Source organism: Buceros rhinoceros, unplaced genomic scaffold (genome assembly GCF_000710305.1).
Source record: "Buceros rhinoceros silvestris isolate BGI_N320 unplaced genomic scaffold, ASM71030v1 scaffold46322, whole genome shotgun sequence".
In the NCBI taxonomy this organism is placed as follows: Eukaryota; Metazoa; Chordata; class Aves; order Bucerotiformes; family Bucerotidae; genus Buceros; species Buceros rhinoceros.
In genome coordinates, this window is record NW_010397992.1 from 665 (window position 1) to 1,276 (window position 612).

General features: G+C 57.0%; 1 protein-coding gene across 1 annotated transcript in view; it reads right to left on the minus strand.

Moving 5' to 3' along the window:
• Positions 1–442: 442 nt before the first annotated feature.
• TMEM199 (transmembrane protein 199) overlaps positions 443–612 on the minus strand; it is a gene marked incomplete at its 5' end in the record, with an annotated part of 1,703 nt that continues 1,533 nt past the window's right edge. The window contains one exon of the mRNA XM_010130916.1: positions 443–543. Within this exon, the coding sequence (XP_010129218.1) occupies positions 443–543 (101 nt within the window). The remainder of the gene's footprint in view (positions 544–612) is intronic.

The following is a 612-nucleotide window of genomic DNA, read 5'->3' on the forward strand; positions in this document are numbered from 1 at the left end:
GGATGGGATGCAGAGGGAGAGGGAAGATTCACAGCTCTCTGCGGTGTCTTTTAGATGCCAGGTGGGTGTTTCGTGTAGCAACAGGCATCTCCCGGCAGGCAGGAAGGAGGTTACAAACACACAACTTTATTTATTTCCAGAATAAGCAACTTCACAGGAGGTTGGAACAGCGGGAGTGAACGTCCTGCTCTGTGCTGTGGTGGTGACAGTCCACGGCTGGTCCCAGCTCTGCTCCGCAGCTAGGGGTTCTTAACCCATGATTCACAGTGGGAATGCTCAGGAGCAGGAAGCAAAGGACGAGGCCCAGGGAACGCAGTGGCTTTCCCAGCAGCGGCAGCAGGTACAAAGAGATGGAGGAAGATAAACCTGCCCCAAATTCCTGACTCCTGGGGAGGGCAAAAGCCTCCAGCACGAGGGCCACAGTTCACGGGGACACCTGCTGTTATAGTTTCCCGAGGTCCCCTTCAATGGTCCGCACCATCACATAGAGCTCGGCCAAACCGACCACCGAGGCCACAATGACGGCAGACAGGACGCGCTGCGGACACAAAATGAGAGAGAAGCAAGGCTGGGGGTGCGGTCGAGCTGCTGCTGCTGCCTGGCTGGCACAGC